This window comes from Macaca mulatta, chromosome 1 (assembly GCF_049350105.2).
Source record: "Macaca mulatta isolate MMU2019108-1 chromosome 1, T2T-MMU8v2.0, whole genome shotgun sequence".
Classification (NCBI taxonomy): Eukaryota; Metazoa; Chordata; class Mammalia; order Primates; family Cercopithecidae; genus Macaca; species Macaca mulatta.
In genome coordinates, this window is record NC_133406.1 from 25,338,873 (window position 1) to 25,360,652 (window position 21,780).

The window sequence follows — 21,780 nt, forward strand, 5'->3', positions numbered from 1 at the left end:
AATTTATAGCCTATGATGTCCCACACATTACAAAGTGCTACGATGCATCTGAGAACAAGACAGAGCTTGCTGAAGATCTTCTGAGCTTTGACCTTATGCCAAGTTCTGGGATATAAAGATGAGGGCTGACTGGACGTGGTGGCTCGTGCCTGTAATCCCAGCACTTTGTGGGAAGCCAAAGTGGGAGGACTGCTTGAGCCCAGGAGTTTGAGACCAGCCTGGGCTACATAATGAGGTCTCTATCTCTAGAAAAAAACTTTAAAATTAGCCCCAGCTACTCAGGGATAGTGGGTGGTGGGGGCTGGGGGCAAGGGCGGGAGGGTGAGATGGGAGGACCACTTGAGTCTGGGAGGTCAAGGCTGCAGTAAGCTATGATCATTGTGCCTCTGCACTCCAGACTAGGTGACAAAACGAGACCCTGTCTCCAAAAAATAAAAATAAATTAAAAATAAAGATGAGAGCAACAGCATCCCTGCCTTTGATGAGCTCAAAGAGGAGACAGCCCCAAACAGCGGCAGTCCTGGAAGAGCCTGGGGGAAAAACAGGGACCAACTGATAAACCCAACCCATGGCAGTCAGAAGCAGGTGCTTTGAGGCAGAAACATGTGAGACTCTGGCACAGACATTCCAGCCGGAGCAACGAGTCACAAGGGTTCAGTCAGGGTAGGAGAGTGGGACCAGTGTGGTTGTAGCATGGGGATTTGGGTTGAGCCAGGACTTAAAAGCCCACCTTCCAGGCTAAGAAATCGGTATGTATCCTGAAGGCCAGATTTGAAGTAGAGTAATAAATGGGGATTGGTATTTTAGCAAGCTTATCCTACCAATGGCTGAAAATCTGAAATCAGATGGAAGTTTGAAATCAGGAGACCACTTAATTATGTGGCCATTCCAGAGCTCAGTCAGAGATGAAGGAAATGGATTTTCAGCAGCAATGGGAATAAGAGGATAGGAGGGGTGTAAGAAATATGTAGGAAGATGTTCAAGAGCATTGGCAAAATATGACTGGCTCTGGGATTGAAGAGAGGAGTCTTGATGGCAGGGGCTGGTACCATTAACAAATAGGAAACATCATGAGCAGGTGACCAGGGAAAGGTGGGGGTGAAAGGCTGGGGTTCGGAGTGCAGCAGGAGGGACAAACATAACAGTCCATTTAGCAAGTAACGAGAACCATGCAAATACTTGAAATTGTTCAGTCCTTAGTTTACTTAGCCTTTCTGAATGTATTGGTTAATTTTGAGCATCCTCCTTAAAAAGTCCACTTCTGATTTCAATATGTTCTTCCTCCATTATCTGTCAAATCAACACCTTCATCTCTGTCTCCACTGACACTTCTTTCTTGCAGGCCACCCTAATTCCAAGCTTGCAACAGCAACTATCTTCCAGTCTTCATCTTGATTCAGCTGTCTTCTAACCCATTCTGGAGAAAGAATGGTGGTCCTTCTACTTTTTTTTTTTTAGACAAAGTCTCACTCCGTCGCCCAGGCAGGAGGGCAGTGGCATGATCTCAGCTCACTGCAATCTTGGCCTCACAGGTTCAAGCAATTCTCCTGGCTCCCAAGTAGCTGAGATTACAGGTGTGTGCCACCACACCCAGCTAATTTTTTGTTTGTTTGTTTGTTTTTGTATTTTTAATAGAGACAGGGTTTCACAATGTTGGCCAGGCTGGTCTTGAACTCCTGACCTCAAGTGATCCACCTGCCTCAGCCTCCCAAAGTACTGGGATTACAGGCGTGAGCCACCACACCCGACCCTACTTTTTTTTTTTTTTTTAAATGGAAAAGATGAGGCCTCACTACGTTGTCCAGACTGTTCACTAACTCCTGAACTCAAGCAGTCCTTCTGCCTCAGCTTCCCAAATGCTGGGGTTATAGATGTGAGCCACCATGCCTGGCCAAGAGTGGTGGTCTTTTTAAAACAGAAATATGGTCCATGCACTTGGGAAAGTCATTCAGTGCCTCCTAATGCTGGCAGGATAAGGTCCCAAACTCTACCACCTGGCCCATAAGGCCTGAGGGCATGCAGCTCCTGCCTGCCCCCTAGTCATCAGACACAACTCCCCTTGCTGAGGAGAGTTCCAGCCAGACCAAGTGGGAGGACCGAGGCTCCAAAACTTCTCTAGCACCAAATGCTGTGTCCCAAACCTGTAAAGCTCTTCACCTGGCTAAGTCCTATTTCCTCTCTCAGGAAGCTTTCTCCAGCCTTCCAAAGCCAGGTTAGGGTGCGTGCCAGGCCCCTTCATAACTATGTGTTTTAATTATCTGTTCCCCCAGCAGAATTCTGAGTGCTTTACCTGTTCTATTAATCCATTCTCACACTGCTATTAAAAACTACCTGAGACGAGGTAATTTATTAAGAAAAGAGGTTTAATTGACTCACAGTTCCACAGGGTTAATAGGAAGCATGACTGGGAGGCCTCAGGAAACTTACAATGGCGGAAGGCGAAGGGGGGAAGCAAGTACCTTCTTACCATGGAAGAGCAGGAGAGAGAGAGTGAGGGTGGAAGTGCCAAACATTTTTAAACCATCAGATCTCGCGAGAACTTACTACCATGAGAACAGCATGGGGGAAACCTGCCCCCATGATCCAATCACCTCTCACGCAGCCTCTCCTCCAACACTAAGGATCACAGCTCCAGATGAGAGTTGGGTGGGGACACAGAGCCAGACCTTGTTAACCCACAACAACCTTATGAGGTGGATACTATTATTATCCCCATTTTACAAACAAGGGAAAGAAAGCACAAAGAGGTTAAATCATTTACCCAAGGACACAAAGAAGTAGCAACTGGAACCAGTCCAGTGAGGTCCCAGGCCCACATCAGTAACCACCATGCAGAGTGTTTCTTACTTCTCTTTGTAACCCTAGTGCAGAGCCTGACTAGTATAGTTGATGTTACGTGATTTTTGTTTACCTCCATATTGTCTACTCATTCAATAAATATTAGGTTTCTACTTCCAAGGTAGTCTGTAAGAATTAGCTTGAAATGATCAAATGAAAACATTATTGGCCAGGTGCGGTGGCTCACGCCTGTAATCCCAACACTGGGAGGCCGAGGCGGGTGGATTACCTGCGGTCAGGAGTGAGAGATCAGCCTGGCCAACATGGTGAAACACTGTCTCTACTTAAATACAAAAATTAACTGGGCATGGTGGCGCACGCCTGTAATCCCAGCTACTCAGGAGGCTGAGTCAGGAGAATCGCTTGAACCCGGCATGCAGAGGTTGTGGTGAGCCGAGATCGCGCCATTGCACTCCAGCCTGGGCAAAAAGAGCAAAACTCCATCTCAAAAAAAACAAAAAAAGAGAAAGAAAAGAAAATATTTAATGAACTTGTTAATTTACACTTTCTGAAGACTGTGCAGGAACACTGGTCATAGTGTGAGAAATAGAGAATGAGAACAATACCTTTACCTTTGAGTTGACAGGCATGGGGGTCGTGACAAAAATAAAACAAAATATTTTTAAAAGATCATCGGCCGGGCGCGGTGGCTCAAGCCTGTAATCCCAGCACTTTGGGAGGCCGAGACGGGCGGATCACCAGGTCAGGAGATTGAGACCATCCTGGCTAACCCCGTCTCAACTAAAAAATACAAAAAACTAGCCGAGCGAGGTGGCGGGCGCCTGTAGTCCCAGCTACTCAGGAGGCTGAGGCAGGAGAATGGCATGAACCTGGGAGGCGGAGCTTGCAGTGAGCTGAGATCCGGCCACTGCACTCCAGCCTGGGCGACAGAGTGAGACTCTGTCTCAAAAACAAAACAAAACAAAAAAAATCACTTTTTCATTCCTGTTCCTGAATCCTTGGTGGATTATTTATGTCTGCCTTCTCCTAAAAATAATTCTATCCAGGATGCCCCAAGGACGTCATGCTGGAAGCTTCCTGTAGGTAACCAAGGGCGCCCCAGTGGTGCTAAGTGCTGAGGCTGCAGGTCTGAAGACAAAAGCCTCCAGAGCTTGACCAGGAACGGTTCGTTTGACTGCAGCCACAGTAAGGAGCCAGTGCTGCCACCTGCTGGCCAAGAGCAGGTTCGCCCACATCCATCCTGTTAGGAGGCTGAATCACAGCCAGATGTAGGAGGGAAGGGATTTTATCACAACTCGCTTAGTTTAGAGATGAGGAAACTGATGAAAAAGGGACTTGCCCAAGGTCACGTAAGTGGTGGCATAGTCAGAACCGGAACCAAGTACAGGGTTTCTGCAAAACCTGATCCACGGTCCTCTGGATTCAGGCACATGGAACTTAACCTTCAAATTGCAGTATACTCTTTTCTCGCTTTTTCCTTTCTCTCTTCGATCCTCCCCCTTTTCCTCTCCCCCCTCCTTTCTCCTCCCCTCTTCCTCCTCTCCCCTCTCTCCTCCCTTCCCCCCTCCCCCCCATTCCTCCCCTCTCCTCCTCTTCCCATTTCTCCTCCCCTCTGCTCTCCTCTCTTTTTTTTTTTTTTTTTTAAACCAGTTCTCATCACTGCACTTCTAGGGCAGGAGAAGCACTGGGGAATGAGGCAGCCTAGCTCTGTGGAGGGAAAGGGAGCTGGTCAACATATGCTTTAGGTATTTTTGGTTTTGTTTTTAATAAACTTTATTTATAGAGCAGTTTTAGACTCATAGCAAAGTTAAGTGAAAGGTAGAGTATTCCCGTATAGCTCCTGATCCTACATACTCACAACCTCACCTGCTAACAGCATTCCCCACTACAGCAGTACATGTGATACAATTGACGAACCCACATTGACACAGCGTTTTGACCCAAAGTCCGTAGTTTACGTTGAGTCGCTCTGCTGTTATGCGTTCTATGGGTTTGAACAGATGTATAATGATGTGAATCCCCCTTCAGAGTAATGTACAGAATAGTTTCACTGCCCTAGGACTCCCCTAGATTCCTCCTGTTCATCTCTCCTCCTCCCACCCCACTGGCAACCACTGTCTCCATAGTTTTGCCTTTTCCAGAAGGTCACATAGTTGGAACCAGAGAGCATGTAGCCTTTTCAGACTGGCTCCTTTCACTCAGTAACGTGCATTTAAGGTTCTTCCCTGTTTTTTCATGGCTTGATAGCTAATTTCTTTTTAGTACTGAATAACATTCCAGATTTACCACAGTTTATCCATTCACTTACTGAGGTGGCTTCCAAGTTTGGGTAATTACAAAGTTGCTATAAACATCCATGTGCAGGGTTTTGTATGGATATAAGTTTTCAGTTCATTTGGGTACATACCAAAAAGCACAATTGCTGAATTGTATGGTAAGAATATGTCTGGTTTTGTAAGAAACTGTAAAACTGTCTTGCAAAATGGCTGCACCACTTCACATTCCCCCCAGCAACGAGTGAGAGTTCCCCTCACTCCACGCTCTTGCCAGCATTTGGTGTTTTAGATTTTGGCCATTCTCATAGGTGTGTGGTATGCTTTAGTTTTTCAGTAAGTTGGGAGATGAACTATTAGTTTCAGAAATCCTCACACTCGTTAGCACTATCTACCTATAGAATCAAAATCACAGGGAAGCCTGGAGGTGTTGAGTTACAGAAAACGTGAATACTTGCCTGCAGTTCACAAAGGGCACAGGGGTGAGACTCGTGCTTTTGTCAGCGGTGGGGCAGCTGAGTATGAACCAGACTAAGGTGGTTGGGACAGAACCCCAGAGTACTGTCCCCTGAGTCTATGTTCAAGCAATGCAGAGTGGCAACCAGAGGATGCTAAGCTCGAAGGAGATGGCTTGACTCTATCATGATCACTGCCTGCAGTTACCACCAGGAAGGCCTAACACAGGGTGCAGGATATTTAAAGAGAAGGAACAAGTATAACCCAATAAGGAAGGCATAGGCTAAAGATAAAGGCCACCATCCAGAGAGAGTGCTCAAAGGCCTACCTTCCTTTGCCCATCAGCATTTAGACACATGTTTTAGTTTACTTCTCTCTCACTGGCTAATAGCAGACCACAGTGTGCTTCTTTGTTTCCTGTCTGCACCGTCTGTTCTCTTTAAAGTAAAAAAAAACCAAACTGTCTGAGTACAGGATGGGGAGAACTTGTTAGAATACATGTGACAGTATTAAAGGCTAATGCTTATTGATCTCCTTCTGTATACTAGGCAGCGGTTTTTGTAAAATTTTTTAAAAAATTGTTTTTTGGGACAGTCTCACTCTGTCTGTTGCCCAGGCTGGAGAGCACTGGCATGATCTCTGCTCACTGCAACCTCTGTCTCCCAGGTTCAAGCAATCCTCCCACCTCCACCTCCCGAGTAGCTGGGACTATAGGTGTGTGCCACCACACCCAGTTAACCTTTTGCTTTTTTTTTTGGTAGAGATAGAGTTTCATCGTGTTGCCCAGGCCAGCCTTGAACTCCTGAGCTCAAGCAATCCACCTGCCTCAGCCTCCCGAAGTGCTGAAATTATAGTTGTGAGCCACTGCGCCCAGCTCTAGGCAGTGTTTTTCATGTAATTCTCAAAAAAAAGAACCCCACAAAACTCCATGCAGTACATACTACTATTATTTCCACTTATAGATGAGGAAACTAAGGCACAGAAAGTAAGTAGCCAACTTGGGATTATCTTCCAGATAATTGGAGTATGTCCACAGTGACTCCAAAAATGGCTAAAGTGAAGGCACATGGGTGGTTTTCATAGGACTCTTCTAGGTAGAACAAAAGAAGTAAGAGTCCTCTCCTATTCCAGATTGACCATTCTATAGCTCATATATAAGAGAAATAGAGATAAATTTGAATCTATTCAGAGACAAGTGACCAGGATACTGAGGGAACCGAAAACAAGGAGATGTTAGGAGAAGCGGAAGGAACCAGAGATATTTAGCTTGCAGAAGGCTCAAGAGAACCATGAGAGGTATGTTCAAGGGTTTGAAGGGGTCAGTGAGGAACAGACTTAAATTGATTCTGTATGATTCCAAAGAGTAGAACTAGGTCCATTTGTTGGAAGCTAAAGGGAACTTGAATCTTTAGATGGTCAGAGCAATTTTTAAGACAGAAAACACTGTTTCCTGATGGCTTACAGAAGCACAGACAGAGAGCCAGAAAAAGTGGACTTGAATATGCCTGGACAAGGGCACACAATTTCTGGATTTAGGCTCCAGTTCAGCCACTTACTGGCCAGATTATCTCAGCCAAGCCAAAGCATCTGCCATTCTCACTGTTCAGGGTTTGCAGGGAGAAGATAAGAGCAGGTCCCAGAACTCTCTGTATCTATAAAGAGTTGCACAAATGTAAGGATTTGTTATGATTAAGGCATTAGCTTATTATGACAATGTAATCGAAATGAATCTGAACTCAGAGCTGTTCAGCTGAGTCTTCAAGATGTCCAGGTTTTGTATGTGTCTCTCCTTCCACCATGCAGAATTTGAACACAGCTCTATTATCTTACAGTAGAATGGGCTCAGTGAGGTTTACATGTGCATCTGTTTTTTCTATTGGACATGTGAGCCTGCTGAGGTCAAGAATTGTGTCCTTCATGTTTTTATATCTTAATCTCCAGCACTTAATCAGGGATTAGTATACAGTAATGAGTTGGAAAATGGTAGTGGGGTGAATAAGTGAGAGAATGAATAAAGTACAAAATAAGGCAAGTAGAAAGCAAGGGATTACTATATTGCAGCATGGGGCGAGCATGCAACTTCCAGGATGACAGCTTTGAAGGGGACAATACTTAATCGAAGTTCAGTATTTGATGTGTTTATTTTAAAATCAGTCATCTAATATTAGTTTGTTTTTATTTGTATGGCACATTATAATTTTCAACACTTTTTAACCTTCACTATCTTATTCAATATTCACAAATGTGCACTAACATAGGGAGGTTATGTGGATCAGGCAGGATATATGTATCAGGCAGGAATAAACTGTGCTTATGGCAGAGCTCATGTTAGAACATAATGTTCCGATTTCTTAGGTTGGAGCTCTTCGCTCCATGCCAGGCCACCACGCCTCTGTGGCTAACCTCGTGGTATCATCTGGTTCTGTCCAACCTCCTTTGTGGAACTCAGTTATGTGATTAGGAGAAAAAATGCCCAGCCTTGCTTTTGCATCTGGGAAATGATGAAGAATGAATTTGTTATTTCTTAAATATAAAAAAATGCAAACTCTAAATATGTAAAATATACCCATGTAAAAATTATTAATATTTTAATGTTTAAAACTTGATCTTTATTTTATATTAAACATTTATCTGATATTAAAATTTTATTTGATATTTGATGCATGTGGTTAGAGGGGCTAAGACATCCCCCTGGCTTTGGAAGCTGCAGTCAGGCCCTACAAACATGTATCTTTTCTAATTCTGTCTTTGTAGACCATGACAAATGTTTGCTATTTGTAATATTGTGCTGCCTCCAAAAGACTTAACAATTGGACATTTAAAAATAAGTATTTTCAGTTAATATACTAACTAGAAACATGTCTTTTGTAACACATGATGTCATACCATCTTGAGATTAATAATTTCTAATATGATACAGTTTTGCATGGGCTGAAATAAACAGGTCAAGCTAAAACAACATGAATGGTAAAAGCAATTTTTTGTAACATTAGGAGGAAGTAAACCATGACACTCCTGACCCTTTTAGACCCTCCAGAAAGAGAAGAAATCAACATGTCTGGTTCTGTGTCTGTAACAGAAGAGATTATGTAGGAACCTGGAGCGGGCCAGCCACGGAGAAAGGTCAATAATAGATAATCACAAGGACATAGTGCTTACTAAAATCTTTTTTCTTTGACATGTTAGAAATGATTGTCCACGGTATTAGCTCTCATCTGGAATTTGTTTTTTTGAAGATCCTGAATGTTTACCCTGCCTGCTACAATTTTTTCCCATGATGGGAGACTCAAGATCGTCTGAAACCATTGTTCTTCTTTTAACTCAGAGGTTGAGTACCACCATTCCTGAGAGGAAAGAAACAGAACAAAGAAATCATTAGTGTTTCTTGACTTTCGTAGTCAAGGTTAGTGCAATATCAAACAAGGCAAAATATCTTTGAGCTTTCAAAACCATGTGAACCCATAGAAAAAAAATGAATCTTGCTGTCCAAACTAGGATACTGACACAGCCCTCTTTAAATAAACACGTATACTCATACATTCATTCACTTATTCAACAAAACTGAGTATAAGGCTCTGTGCTAGGCACTAAGTGTGGTTTTTGTTGTCAAAGAGTTCACATTCTGAAGGAGAGGAAAGACATGCAGACAGATGTAACACAAAGTGGAAAGTGGCCACAAAGAAGGGCAGAGAAAGGCATGCTAAGGGGGATTTGGATGAGGGAGAGAGACCATGAGAACTTAAAGGTGAAGAGGAAGCTCACAAACCTAAAATATGGACATGTCACTCTTTCTGGTAAGAATCCAGAAAGGCCTATTGTGACTGCTATGGTCTGAATGTTGGCATCCCCTGAAATTCATATGTTGAAAATTAACCCCCAAGGTAATGATATTAAGAGTTGGGCCTTGGGGAGGTAATTAGGTCATGAGGGCTCTGCCCTCATGGATAGAATTCGCACCCTTATAAAAGGGCTGGAGGGAGCAAATTTTCCTTTTCCATCCTTCTGACATGTGAGGACACAGCAAAAGGCACCATCTGTGAGGAATGGAACCTCACCAGACAGAGAATCTCCAGAGCCTTGATCTTGGACTTCCAGCTTCCAAAACTGAGCAGTAAATTTCCATTGTTTATCAACGACCCAGTCTAAGATATTTTGTTACGGCAGCCTGGATAGACTAAGACCTTCCAGGCCTGGGGAAACCTAACCAGGCAGTGGGCTTCCGGGCTTCTTCATGTGGGTGAGCATCTCCCACCCCAGTTTGCTAGCTGATGATACATACTTTACTCATGTTCAGCCAGCATTTCTCCAGCATATTCCCCTGTGTTTCAGAGAGTCGCAAGGCTGTGTTCAGGAAGACGCCACATTTCTGCCCATCTCCCATCAATATACAGATGTAAGCCATCAGGTGGTAGAGCCTTGGGCAAAAGACAGGGCCAATGGTATTTTGAGCCACCAGATTCTCCAAGTTCTAAAGGAAAAAACCCACAACAGTATATTAGAATCAAACAGGGGTCCTTGACTATAAGTTATTTCCTTCACAGATGATTTGGGAACATTTCAAGGATTTAAGCGATCAAGTGAGAAAATACATTATAGAGACATACACAGTAGGTATTGGAGATAAGATAATAAATGTCTGGTGGAGTAGCCCCCATGGTCCACTGAGATCAGGAATTGACCTGAAAGATCCAATCATTACTTCTCTACAATTACTTTTTTAAAAATTATTTTGATTATTATAATTATTCAGGCAGTACAAGTTAATTGTTGAAAAATTAGGAACAAAAATTGGCCATTTTTGCATGTAGGGAGCTTGTAAATAACCACTTGGTCCTAGAAACAAGTAAAAAGCTGAACAGGCCAGGCACAGTGGCTCACGCCTGCAATGCTAGCACTTTGGGAGGCCGAGGTGGGCAGATCAGAAGGTCAAGAGATAGAGACCATCCTGGTCAACATGGTGAAACCCTGTCTCTACTAAAAATATAAAAATTAGGTGGGCGTAGTGGTGTGTGACTGTGGTCCCAGCTATTCAGGAGGCTGAGGCAGGAGAATTGCTTGAACCAGGGAGGCAGAAGTTGCAGTGAGCCAAGATTGCGCCACTGAACTCCAGCCTTGTGACAGAGCGAGACTCCATCTCAAAAATAAATAAATAAATAAAGCTGAACAGACTGGAAGATCAACAACTATTCTTGGATCCATAAGAGAAGTGAGAACATGGGGCAAACTGCTGCCCCTAAGACTGGAGAGACAAACAGATGGAGACTCACCAGTGGAAACCACTGTGGGAACCAGTGCCAGGCTAGGAAAACCTGAACTGTAATTGATGAATTGCTAGAAACTCAGAGTGGACTGGTCTAGGAGTTAAAAACTCTTGGGAAAAGAGGATTCTGGAAAGACGGCAGAGTAGGAAGTACCAACTATCTGTAGCCCCACCTAGACTATCATTACACTGGCAGAATCTGTCAGAATGTAACTATTTTAGAACTCCGGAGTCTACTGAAGGCTTGTAAATGCCAGAGGAAGGCTTGGATGGTAAACTGAGATTAATTTCAGTTTCAGCTCTTAGAACAGCTCCCTGTCCCCCAGCCTCAAAACCTGTGGCAGACAGTTGTGCACATGCTCCTGAAGAACCTGCACACAACTTGTGGTAACAAGGGTGGGCACAAAGGACCCTGTCTGAGATATCAGGAATCTGTGCTCTGATCACCGATGGCTGCTTCTGATGGAAGAGGTAGGCAGTCATTGTTGCACCTCTCCCCATCATTGCAAGCCCCTCCCACTCCAGTTGAAGTGACTTCCAGGGGATTTAAAGGGCTATTGCCCTTTCCTCCCCCAACTTTTTCTCTCCACCCACCCTCCACCACCTTGACAGCTAGACCTTAAATACTAGGACGTTCAAAAGCAACTGCCTATAAAAGGAAAATTAGAAAGTGACTGTGCATGCCTAGGGAAAGGCACAGGCTCAGAAAAGATCTGGGAAGGCCTTAAGTTTGCACCTCAGGCTGATCCTTGGCATAGAGACAGCCTACAACAATAAAAAACAAAAACAACAACAAAACCCAGAAAACTCGGGAAGAGGGAGAATTTGATATCCAGAGCTATCATATTATTAGATTCAAAGGTCTAGTTTTCAACAGCAATAACAAAAAGGCATACCAAGAAACAGGAAAGCATGGCTCATCGCAAGAGGGAAAACAATATCAAGAGAAACTGTCCCTGAAAAAGAACTAATGGCAGATATCCCACACAAAGATTTTTAAACAACTCTAAAGATAATCAAAGAACTAAAGGAAAATGTGGATAAAGTCAAGTAATTGATGTATGAAAATAATGGAAATATCAGTAAAGTGACAGAAAACCTAAAAGTATACCAAAAAGAAATTCTGGAGGTAAAAAGTGCAATAAGTAAAATAAAAAAAAAAAAAAAAAAAAAACCACTAGAGGGATTCAAAGGCAGGGTTAAACAGGCAGCAAACTTGAAGACATGACAATGGAAATTATTGAGTCTGAGGAACAGAAAGAAAAAAGATTGAAGAAAAGTTAGCAGAGCCTAAGGGACCTGTGGAACACCAAGAAGTGAACCAATAAACGCATTGTGGACATCCCTGAAGAAGAAGAGAGAGAGAGAAAGGACTAGAAAGAATATTTGAAGAAATAATGGTTGAAAACTTTCCAAATTTGGTAAAAGACATGAATATAAACATCCAAGAAGTTCAACAAACTCCAGGTAAGATGAACTCAAAGAGATACACACTGAGACAAATATAATCACTTTTGAAAAGTGAAAGACACGAAACTTGAAAGCAGTGAGAGAAGCAACTAATCACATACATCTTCAATAAGATCACCAGCAGATTTCTCATCAGAAAATTTAGAGGTCAGAAGGCAGTGAGCCAATACATTCAAAATGTTAAAAGAGAAAACCCTGTCAACCAAGAGTCTTCTATTCAGCAAAAGTGTCCTTCAAAGATAAGGGAGAAATTAAGACATTCCCAGACAATCAAAAACAAAGTTAATTACCACCAGGACTTTCTTCCAAAAAATGCCCATGCCTTAAAAAAAAGAAAGAAAAAAAAAAGAAAAGAAAGAAAAAAGAGAAATGCCTAAAGGAGCCCTGTAGGGTAAAATGAAAGGACAGTCAAAGCTCTAAGAAGAAATAAAGATCTCAACAAAGGTAAATACATGGACAATTAAGTGTTATTGTAATAATAGTTTGTAACTTGTTTTGTTTTCTACATTTTTAAGAGATTAATACGTTTTTAAAATTTAGTAGCCCAAGGCCGGACGCGGTGGCTCAAGCCTGTAATCCCAGCACTTTGGGAGGCCGAGACGGGCGGATCACGAGGTCAGGAGATCGAGACCATCCTGGCTAACACGGTGAAACCCCGTCTCTACTAAAAAATACAAAAAACTAGCCGGGCGAGGTGGCGGGCGCCTGTAGTCCCAGCTACTCGGGAGGCTGTGGCAGGAGAATGGTCTAAACCCGGGAGGCGGAGCTTGCAGTGAGCTGAGATCCGGCCACTGCACCCCAACCTGGGCGACAGAGCAAGACTCTGTCTCAAAAAAAAAAAAAAAAAAAAATTTAGTAGCCCAAAAGCTAGTATTATTGTAACTTTGGGTTGTAACTCCACATTTTGTTTTCTACATAATTGAAGAGACTAATCATTTAAAATAATTATTCATTTATGTTTTGGGAATGTAATTCTGTGACATCAACAACTGAAAGGGGTGGGAAACTACTAAAGGAGTGGAGTTCTTTGGGCATTACTGAAGTTAACTTTAGGATGCTAAATGTAATCCTCATGGTAACCATAAGGAAAATAGCTATAGAATATATACAAAAGAAAATAGGGAAAGAACTTAAATGTTTCACTATGAAAAATTAAATGCAAAATAAGACTAGTTCAGGAAATGAGGAATGAAAAAGCTGTAAGGCATATTGAAAACAAATAGCAAAATGATACACACAAGTCCCTCTTTATCAAGTAATTACTTTAAATGTAATTGAATTAAACTCTCAACAACAACAAAAAAAAGCAAGTTGGCAGAGTGGATTTTTTAAAAACATGACCTAATTATATACTAAAAGAGACTCACTTTAGATCCCAAGACTTGTACAAATAGATAGAGAGTGAGAAGATAGAAAAAGATACTTTATACAAATAGTAACCCAAAGAGGATAAGGGTGGCTATACTACTGTCAGACAAAATAAACTTTAAATCAGAAAGAAACTTACAAGAGACAATATTATATATTAATAAAAATTTAAATACAGCAAAATATATATAACAATTACAAAAATGTATGTTTTATAATTATATTTTTAAAATAAAAATATAACAATTACAAACATTTATGCATCTAATAATAAGATCAGTATATATGAAGCAAAAACTGACAAAATTGAAGGTAGAAATAAACAGTTCTGTAATAGTAGTTGGAGACTTCACTAATAGTAATGGATAGAACAATTATACAAAAGATAAGACATAGAGGACTTAGACAACACAATAAACCAACTAAATCTAACAAACATACACTTAATGGGTATAGAGTTTCTATTTTACAAGATGAAGAGAGTTATGGAGATGGAGGGCAGACATGGATACACAACATTATAAATGTATTTAATACCACTGAACTGCATACTTAAACATGATTAAGATGTTAAGTTTTATGCTATGTGTATTTGGATCACAATAAAAAAAAATTAGGCCAGGCATGATAGCTCACACCTATAATCCCAGCACTTAGGGAGGCCAAGGTCGTCAGATCACCTGAGGTCAGGAGTTCAGGACCAGCCTGGCCAACATGGTAAAACCCCATCTCTACAAAAATACAAAAATTAGCCAGGCATGATGGCGGGTGCCTCTAATCCCAGCTATTCAGGAGGCTGAGACACGAGAATCACTTGAACCTGGGAGACGGAGTTTGCAGTGAGCCGAGATCTCGCCATTGCACTCCTACCGGGGCAACAGAGTGAGACTCTGTGTCCAACAACAACAACAACAACAACAACAAAAATTAGACCAAAAAAACCCCAAACACTTTCAGATGAGCCCCCACAGTTTTGTGTGTTTTACCTCCAGAAGCTCAGCCAGGATCTCTCAGTAAATATTGGAGGAAAAAAAATCCCTCATTCTTTCAGCAGAGGAAGAGGAAAAGGAACCATTTTGAAACACGCCAGAGTACTCTGTTCTTCTTAACAAGGTTTGCCCTCAGGAGAAACTCTGTAACCAGAGCCTAACCTCTGGTTAGTTTTATTAGAGCCTAACTGATCTTGGGGAAGAGGAATACCCAACTAAACCCAGCTCTAGCCATTATGTCCCACTTAAGGAAAAAGGGACTGAAAAGCATTTGTGAAGTTCTTAGTCCAGAGGAACAGGCTCACTAAAACACTCAGACCTAATCATAGGACTGTAGAATGCTTTCCCTCTCCTCACACCTTACCATCACATTACTAAAGACCTATTTAGACAAAGTCTTTTTACCTGGTACATCATATCTGGCTATCAAGAAAAATTACAAGGCATACTAAAAGGCAAAAACACAGTTTGAAAACACAAGTCAGAACCAGACATGACAGGGATGTTGAAATGATCAGACTGGGAATTTAAAATAACTATGATTAATATGCTAAAAGCTCTAATGAATAAAGTAGAGAGCATGTAAGAGCTATATAAGCAGAGAGATGGAAATCCTAAGAAAGAACAAAAAATAAATGCTAGAGTTCAAAAACACTGTAAGAGAAATGAAGAATGCCTTTGATAGGCTTATTAGTAGACATGACCCAGCTGAGGAAAGAATCTGAGTTCAAGGGGATATCAATGGAAATCCACAAAACTGAAAAGCTAAGAGAACAAAGACTAGAAAAGAAAAACCATAACAGAATATCCAAGGATTGTGGGATAAGTACAAACAGTATACTAGATGCATAATAGAAATATCAGAAGGAGAAGAAAGAAAGGACACATCAGAAATATTTGAAACAAGAAAGACTGAAATGTTTTCCAAATTAAGGTCAAACACCAAACCAGAGATCCAGGAAGCTCGCAGAACACCATGTAGGACATATGCCCCAAAACCCCAACACATAGGCATATAATTTGTAAACTACAGAAAATCAAAGATAAACAAAAAATTTTAGGTTGGGCAGGGTGGCTCACACCTGTAATCCCAGCACTTTGGGAGGTGGAGGTGGGCAGGTCACTTGAAGTCAGGAGTTCAAGACCAGACTGGTCAACATGGTAAAACCCTGTCTCTACTAAAAATACAAAAATTAGTCAGGCCTGTTGGCAGGCGCCTGTAATCCCAGCTGCTCAGGAGACTGTGGCAGGAGAATAGAATTGCCTGAACCCAGGAGGTGGAGGTTGCAGTGACTCAAGATCACGCCACTGCACTCCAGCCTGGGTGACAGAGTGACTCCATTTCAGAAAAAAAGAGAAAAACAATTTTTAAAGAAGCCCAAGGGACTTCTATAGATGAACAACAACAACAAAAGAAGAATTGCCTTTCACTTTTCCTCAGAAACCATGCGAGCAAGAAGACAGTGCCATGACCTGTTGACAGGAAAAAAATCCCTAGAATTCTTTACCCAGTGAAATTATCCTTCAAAATTGAGGACAAAATGAAGACTTCTCAAACTGAAATTGAAGGAAGTTGTTGCTAATAGCCCTGACTTGCAAGAAATGTTAAAGAAATTCTTTAGAGAGAAGGAAAATACATAGTTCAGAAACTTAGATCTACATAAAGAAAGCAAGCATTGAAGAAAGAGTAAGTGGAGGTAAAATAAAAATTTTCCTTTTCTTATTCTAACAGATGACAGTTTGTTCAAAATAACAACAGCAACAATGTGTTCAATTATTCAATTATGTCTGCCTATGTAAATACATCTCCTAAGCAGAGATCCTGGACCAGACCACCCAGGCTTCAGACCCGCCAAACTGTAAGTTAAGAAGTGGGTGTTGTTTTGGGCCTGGCATGGTGGCTCACTGTAATCCCAGCACTTTGAAAGGCTGAGGTGGGTGGATCACTTGAGGTCAAGAGTTCAAGACCAGCCTGGCTAACATGGTGAAACCCCATCTCTACTAAAAATACAAAAATTAGCCAGGCATGGTGGCACGTGCCTGTAATCCCAGCTACTTGGGGGGCTGAGATACGAGAAACCCGGGAGGCAGAGGTTGCAGTGAGTCGAGATTGCGCCACTGTACTCCAGCCTGGGTAACAGAGTGAGGCTCTGTCAAGAAGTGGGTGTTGTTTTAAGCTGTTAATTTGTGGTAATGAGTGACAGAGCAATAGAAAACTAATACACCGGTGCTCCGTGTTTACAAGAACAAGGCAAACACGTCAACCCAACACCAGAGATTTAGCCCTTTATTCTCTTAGGGGGCTTGCCCATGTCAGGCTGTAAACTCTTGGAGTGTTTAATTTGCTCACTCTTGCACCCCAGCACTCTTGTATTAATATGCTTAATACATATTTGAATTGTTAAAATTGTGTGGAATGATTTGTCTACCAGGATGCTTTATCATAGCAATAGCAATAAAATCATACAGAAAAGTTCTATCCAAGAATAATTAGGTCATGCAATCGTATATCTGTAAGATAAAATACCATGCTTCCTTTTAAATCGTGATGTGAAAAATAATTTAATGACAGGAAATTATTCATAATATATTTAATAGCAAATTACAAAATAGAGAAATGTGCATGCACACACACAGAAAAATACTTGACAAGTGGGATCTCAATATACAAAAAGTACTTTAAGTAGTAAGGTTATTTGCAATTTATATTTTCTTTCTTTGGGGAAGTGCCTTCAAAAACTTCTATTTTTATAAACATATGAATTCTATAATGAGAAAATAATTAGCACAGGAAGTAGATAGAGATCCATTTAAGGTGTATTTTATACTGGAAGCTGGAGAATAGGCCTCACCTTGAGTAGCTCCTCCCCACTGGCTTGGGCATTGTCTGACTGTTCTTTGATTTGTTTTTGAAGGTGAAGAATTTGCCCCTCCATGTACCTAGATATTCCGTCACAATAAATAGGTGTCATGGTTCTTCTTGGCAAAAGATTTTTAGCTCTATTGGAAAATATGTAAAAGTTGTCCCATTCCTGAAGTCTGGCATACCTGCATTACCACAAAAGAATAAGAAAAATCAGTATCACCCATGGAATAGGCTGGCTTTCTGAAATGGCTCTCTGGATGTGCAGCTTCCTTTACTGGGTCTCTGGAAGTGTGTAGTCTCCTGCCTACCCCTGCTTCACTCTCCCTAAAAAAGCAGGAAATTATCTGATACAGAGTAAGGAAATCAGATTTTTTTGATGACTTGAGATGAATAGAATCCTTGGAAACACCCAGGTAATATTAGCCACCATTGAACTGTTTGGCTTTGGTTTTGTTTTGTTTTGAGACAAAGTCTTGCTCTTGTCCCCCAGTCTGGAGTGCAATGGCAGGATCTCGGCTCACTGCAACCTCTACCTCCTGGGTTCAATCGATTCTCCTGCCTCAGCCTCCCGAGTAGCTGGGATTACAGGTGCGTACCACCACGCCCAGCTAATTTTTTGTATTTTAAGTAGAGACGGGGTTTCACCATGTTGGCTAGGCTGGTCTTGAACACCTGACCTCAGGTGATCCACCCACCTTAGCCTCCCAAAGTGCTGGGATTACAGGCTGAGCCACCATGCCCAGCCACTTTGGCTTTTTCAAATAAAAAGTGAGGGAGAGGCCGGGCGCGGTGGCTCAAGCCTGTAATCCCAGCACTTTGGGAGGCCGAGATGGGCGGATCACGAGGTCAGGAGATCGAGAGACGATCCCGGCTAACACGGTGAAACCCCGTCTCTACTAAAAAATACAAAAAAATAGCCGGGCGAGGTGGCGGGCGCCTGTAGTCCCAGCTACTCAGGAGGCTGAGGCAGGAGAATGGCGTAAACCCGGGAGGCAGAGCTTGCAGTGAGCTGAGATCCGGCCACTGCACTCCAGCCTGGGTGACAGAGCAAGACTCCGTCTCAAAAAAAAAAAAAAAAAAAAAAAAAAGTGAGGGAGATCAGACACTTAGAGCTGTAGATTCTGGGGCTTGAAGAAATTGTTGCAATACCAAAGAGAAATGATTTAGGCCAGTACTGCTCAAAACGTGGTCCACAGACTGGCATCATCAGTATCACCTGGGTTTTCATTAATGCAGGTTCTCTGGTTCAGTCCAGGTCTACTGAATCAGACAGGCTCTGGGGGTGTGGCATCTCTGAGTTAACAAGCTCTCCAGGTGATTTTTATGCCCACTAAAGTCTGAGCAGCATTGGCCTAGGACACAGCTGTTTAAAAAACTCTCCTGCTGAAAATCAAAACCACAATGAGATACCACCTCACACCAGTTAGAATGGCAATCATTAAAAAAATCAGGAAACAACAGGTGCTGGAGAGGATGTGGAGAAATAGGTACACTTTTACACTGTTGGTGGGACTGTAAACTAGTTCAACCATTGTGGAAGACAGTGTGGCGATTCCTCATGAATCTAAAACTAGAAATACCATTTGACCCAGCCATCCCATTACTGGGTATATACCCAAAGGATTATAAATCATGCTGCTATAAAGACATATGCACATGTATGTTTATTGCGGCACTATTCACAATAGCAAAGACTTGGAATCAACCCAAATGTCCATCAGTGACAGACTGGATTAAGAAAATGTGGCACATATACACCATGGAATACTATGCAGCCATAAAAAAGGATGAGTTCGTGTCCTTTGTAGGGACATGGATGCAGCTGGAAACCATCATTCTCAGCAAACTATTGCAAGAAGAGAAAACCAAACACCACATGTTCTCACTCATAGGTGGGAATTGAACAACAAGATCACTTGGACACAGGAAGGGGAACATCACACACCAGGGCCTATTGTGGGGAGGGGGGAGGGATAGCATTAGGAGATATACCTAATGTAAATGACGAGTTAATGGGTGCAGCACACCAGCATGGCACATGTATACATATGTAAGAAACCTGCACGTTGTGCACATGTACCCTAGAACTTAAAGTATAATAAAAAAAAAAAAAAAGAAAAAAGAAAAAAGAAACTCTCCTGCTGAGACAGACAAGAAAAATAAATTTGGATGATTTTTGGACTTTAGATTTCTTAACCTTTAACTCACATTGGTAAGTTATTAGATTTTGAACTTTAATTGGCAAGAGTAATTAATTTTTGGATTTTAATTTTTTCCCCATTAATTTTTTTTTTTTCTTTTTTTTTCTGAGGTGGAGTTTCACTCTTGTTGCCCAGGCTGGAGTGCAATGGCACGATCTCGGCTCACCGCAACCTCCGCCTCCCAGGTTCAAGCAATTCTCCTGCCTCAGCCTCCCTAGTAGCTGGGATTATAGGCATGTGCCACCAGGCCCAGCTAATTTTGTATTTTTAGTAGAGACGAGGTTTCTGCATGTTGGTCAGGCCAGTCTTGAACTCCCGACCTCAGGTGATCCACCTGCCTCGGCCTCCCAAAGTGCTGTGGTTACAGGCGTGAGCCACTGCGCCCAGCCTCCCATTAATTTTATAAGAGGGGATTTCTGGCCAGGTGCAGTGGCCCATGCCTGTAATCCCAGCATTTGGGGAGGCTGAGGTAGACGGATCACCTGAGCCCAAGAGTTGGAGACCAGCCTGGGCAACATCACGAAATCCCATCTCTACAAAAAATTAAAATTAGCCAGGTGTGGTGGATGTGCCTGCAGCTCCAGCTACTCAGGAAGCTGAGGTGTTTGGATCACTTGAGCCTGGGAAGGTGAGGCTGCAGTGATCCGTGACTGCACCACAGCACTCCAACCTGGGTGACATAGCAAGACTGTCTCAGAAAGAAGGAAGGGGAGGATTTCTATTCAAATTTGGAGCTGTTCAAGCTTGTGGCATTTTATATAGGAATGTCTTCATATTGTCATTTAGTCTCATCACAAACCTCTGCTAGACCATATGGTTGCATATAATTTAATTAAGATAGGAAATAAAATAACGGGGTGATTTTCAGTCTTGGGGATAGTCATGGAAATAATTTAATGAATGTTTTGTTCTGACCCATTTTAGAACCCTAGCGTTCATCTCCTTTCTAAAGGGTATGACCGTAATAGCTACATGCTTAACTGAGTTAAAAACGTAATAGGTTAAAGTGATTAAGCCTTATGCTTAATGAGTTAATGGGGTGTGAGGAGAATGCCTCTTCCTCACTCCTGAAATTTCCCTCCATGTGAGGGGCCTCTATTTGGTGCAAAGCACCAGAACTCTTTCCCTGCTTCACTTGCCCCTTCAATGATAAGGAGAGATCTTGCTGGTGATTTGGGAGAGGAATTGGGCAAGTATAACTCCGTCTGTGTCTCTCTCTGTCTTGAGAGCCAGTGAAGCCAACAGGGAGTGTGATCTCTTTGCTACAAGAGGCCTGCCTCCATGTGAGTAGACCTACAGTTTTCCAGAACTGCCTGCTGCTGAGTTGGTTAAGTCTAATTCCAGGGCTCGATATTATGAAGCCCACTTTCATGAAGATATAAGCCATGTCTTCCAACATTGGCTTTATCAATCCATGTGATTAGATATGGGCAGATGCTGGGGTGGGCAAGTGGTACTATTCATTAGTCTTCCTCAAACCCCAGCACCCCTCCGAAGAAAGCAGTCTTTTCTTATTTATCCCTGTATCACCACAACATGATATGTTTGCAATAAATGTTTATTGCATGGAATGTAATTGAGACAACTTTACTTTTCTGTTCTTGGCCAAGGGGGATGAACTAATTGATCCCTAACATGTCTCTCAGTGTAAATATCCTCTGACACCTTTAAGCTGTCTCAGGTATAAATTATGAATACTTTCTAAAAGATTTTTGAAGAACTCTTCCTTGGGATTCAACATTTTCACTTTGGGAATTTAGTGATACGCCACACATTGTTACCAGATAGCTACAGAAGAATAAAGTCCCAGGAGGAGTCCACTCTGGAACTTGAGGATTCTGTTGTCTTCGTATTGGTATACAAATTCCAAACATTCTTCAAATGTTCTATAAACAAAACCTAAGAGAGAGGAATGGGTGAGAGTTGTTGGTAGGTGTGGGTGATCATCTTTCTAGCCTAATCGCTCTCAGTTGAATTGCCCACTGCAGGGAGAGTAGCCTCTGATTATTGTATGAATCCAAAGCGTCCCGTGGATTGCAACAACCTCATGACTGGATCGCCGTGCGTTTGCTGAGTCCGAGCTATTGGGGAGTGTTAT

The 21,780-nt window shown here is 42.2% G+C and overlaps 1 protein-coding gene across 6 annotated transcripts in view; it reads right to left on the reverse strand.

The window, feature by feature from the left end:
• Positions 1–8,491: 8,491 nt before the first annotated feature.
• The window catches only part of ADCY10 (adenylate cyclase 10), a 90,091-nt gene continuing 76,802 nt past the window's right edge, over positions 8,492–21,780 (reverse strand). For all 6 annotated transcript variants that reach the window (XM_015125126.3, XM_015125132.3, XM_015125139.3 and 3 more), the window contains 4 exons: positions 21,464–21,581; positions 17,468–17,663; positions 9,808–9,996; positions 8,492–8,872 (listed from right to left, as the gene is read on the reverse strand). In XM_015125126.3, coding sequence (XP_014980612.2) covers positions 8,711–8,872; positions 9,808–9,996; positions 17,468–17,663; positions 21,464–21,581 — 665 coding nt within the window. In that variant the 3' untranslated portion in view covers positions 8,492–8,710. The remainder of the gene's footprint in view (positions 8,873–9,807; positions 9,997–17,467; positions 17,664–21,463; positions 21,582–21,780) is intronic.